Here is a 2,593-nt window from a genome sequence, read left to right as displayed (position 1 = left end):
GGCAATTTGCATTCCCATCAACAATGTGTAAGAGTTCCCTTTTCTCCTAAATTGTACCTTCAGCTCTGGGTCCACATTTTTAAAGTGCCTCCAGATCTCCATATGGATTACAGTTAATTAAAAGTCAGTTGGTGGCCTACAGAGCCCTAGGAATCCCCAGAAATTTGTATGCAAATTGCTACATGTATGTACACATGTGCCTCTTTCTAGAGATAAGTATAATTTTCTTCAGATTCTCAAATGTATATGTGACCCCAAAGAAAAGACAAACTCCAGTAGGTCACATACCCCTAGCATACCAGACTCTTTGGCATAAATACCAGATGATGTATTTTTAAAAGGGAAAACAAAGTCCAGGTTAATGTGTTCATGGAAGAACTTCTATGACGGTTCACCTTCCCAAGCAGTAGATTCCTGAAGCATCTTCTAATTTTCTAACGCAATACTACAGCTGTGGGCCAACTGTTTTTGTGCATAAAATTTTATGGAAACACAGCATGTCCATTCATTTACATGTCTATGGCTACTTTTGCAGTTAAGTAGTTGCAGAGATTATCTGGCCCTTTAAGAAAAAAGTTTGTCTGCCCTCTGTTATTCTAGATAAAAAAAGTCCAAAATGAGAAAGAAAAACAGACCTATTCAAAAGAAAATCTATCTTCTAATTTTATTTGTAAGTAATCCCAGATACATGTATCAAGCAAATATAACCATTTTATTTTAAACAACAGAGCGCTTTTTACCTGCCATTGCTGGGCTGCTGTGGAGAGTGTCTGGAATGATCAGAAGGCTCTGACCGCTGGTCAGGAGACCGGGACCGGCTGCGGCGGGGAGGCCTGTCGTGTGATCGACCAGAATGATCTGATGCTAGTGACTGAATTTCTGAAATATCTGTTAAACAAAAGGGTACTATTTATTTTTCCACGAAAAGGTTAAGGTATGCCAAAGATAATGGAGATAAGCTATTAAGTAGAATTTCATATAAAATGGCAGATTTAAGCATTAATTTTATCAGTCAGTGACCAAATCAATAGTGGTGAGTTATCTACAGGAAAAATACATATATTTGTGATTTTTAGATTTTCAAGATTATGGCTTATAGAAAATTATCACCTGACTTAAAGATGCCCAGTCTTCCTAGTACTTTAAGAAATAGGTCACTTAGCGCTCCGGTCTCCAACCCCCAGGCTGCAGCCTGTTAGGAACCGTGCTGCGCATCACCGCCCTGCACGCCCTCTCACCCTTCCCCACCCTCCCCCACCCCCATCTGTGGAAAAACTGTCTTGCATGAAACCGGTCCCTGGTGCCAAAAAGGTTGGAGACTGTTGACTTTAGAGGGAGTCTTCAAACAGAATCGTACTTACCATCTCTCTCGGAGGCATTAGCAGAGTGGATACTGTCAGAAAGATCAGGGACGTTCAATAGGGTAGCTCGTTCATCTCTTTGAACTACCATTTTTAACTTGCCTTTAGACCTTTCTATCAATGTCTTTGCATCTGTCAATGACATATTTTCTGTCACGGTACCATTTATCTGCAACAGAAAAGAAACTATAGGTTGAAAGTAAATGACAAACGAAATACAAATGTTAACTTAGTTTGTTACAAACAGGAACATCCAAAACTACTCTTTGGCTTGCTGAAAGAACCAAAATATTATTCCCTTTACACTTAAAAGATCAACCTATTCCACCTTCCTGAAATGAAAAAATCTTTACTACACTGTTGCTGTCACAAAAATCCAAATTATCATTCCCTAACCCCTCCCCAAAAGCCTGTCATATTCTATTACTTATAAGCAAACTAATAAAATTAACATTCCAATAAGATCCGGAACAATTATCAAACCCCTATGTATAAGAACAGTCATTATCTATCTACAAAGTAGCTCCTGCTGGTGAATAATATACATCTGTAGCAAGTAATTCTCTTGGGATGACCCCATACTACCTAAAGTATGTGTGTTGATATGTAATAATGCACAAGGACAATTTACATTCTTCTCCCCTATTGATTTTTTATTATTAATTTATTTACTTTTTGAGACATGGTTTCACTCTGGTGTCCAGAGTAAAGCACAGTGGCACGATCACAGCTCACCACAACCTCAAACTTCCTGGCTCAAGCGATCCTCCAGCTCAGCCTCCCAAGTAGCTGGAACTATAGGCACGAATCACCATGCCTCGCTTTTTTTTTTTTATACTGACATGGTCTTGTGATGTTGTCTAGGCTGGTCTTGAACTCCTGGGTTCAAGTGATTCTCCTGCCTCGGCCTCCCAAAGTACTGGGATTACATGTGTGAGTCACTGCATTTGGCCCTGATTTTTAATTCTCTGGAAAAATAGCTTCAAACAAGAACAGAGGCTATCTGGTGACTCTAGAATTTGTTTCTATTCAGTTCATTAAAATGTAAGAATATGACTATACCTTCAATACAACATCACCTTCTTGAATATTGCCGTCTCTTGCTGCCAAACTATCTTGTGAAATTTCCTTCACAAATATATGGCTGGCCAATCGAAGACCATATTCTGAAACAATATATTTAAATGTCTTTAGTGTAAAATCCTGATCCATTTATACAGAGTTTAATAATC

General features: G+C 38.7%; 1 protein-coding gene across 1 annotated transcript in view; it reads right to left on the bottom strand.

The window, feature by feature from the left end:
- TJP1 (tight junction protein 1) overlaps positions 1-2,593 on the bottom strand; it is a 121,696-nt gene that overhangs the window by 64,057 nt on the left and 55,046 nt on the right. The window contains exons 7-8 of the mRNA XM_012642713.1: positions 1,362-1,530; positions 741-888 (exon numbers count right to left, since the gene is read on the bottom strand). Of these exons, the coding sequence (XP_012498167.1) occupies positions 741-888; positions 1,362-1,530 (317 nt within the window). The remainder of the gene's footprint in view (positions 1-740; positions 889-1,361; positions 1,531-2,593) is intronic.

The sequence above is a fragment of the Propithecus coquereli genome, unplaced genomic scaffold (assembly GCF_000956105.1).
Source record: "Propithecus coquereli isolate 6110/MARCELLA unplaced genomic scaffold, Pcoq_1.0 Scaffold184, whole genome shotgun sequence".
Lineage (NCBI taxonomy): Eukaryota > Metazoa > Chordata > Mammalia > Primates > Indriidae > Propithecus > Propithecus coquereli.
Note: the sequence above shows the minus strand (reverse complement) of the source record. Positions and strands in the feature narration are given on the sequence as shown.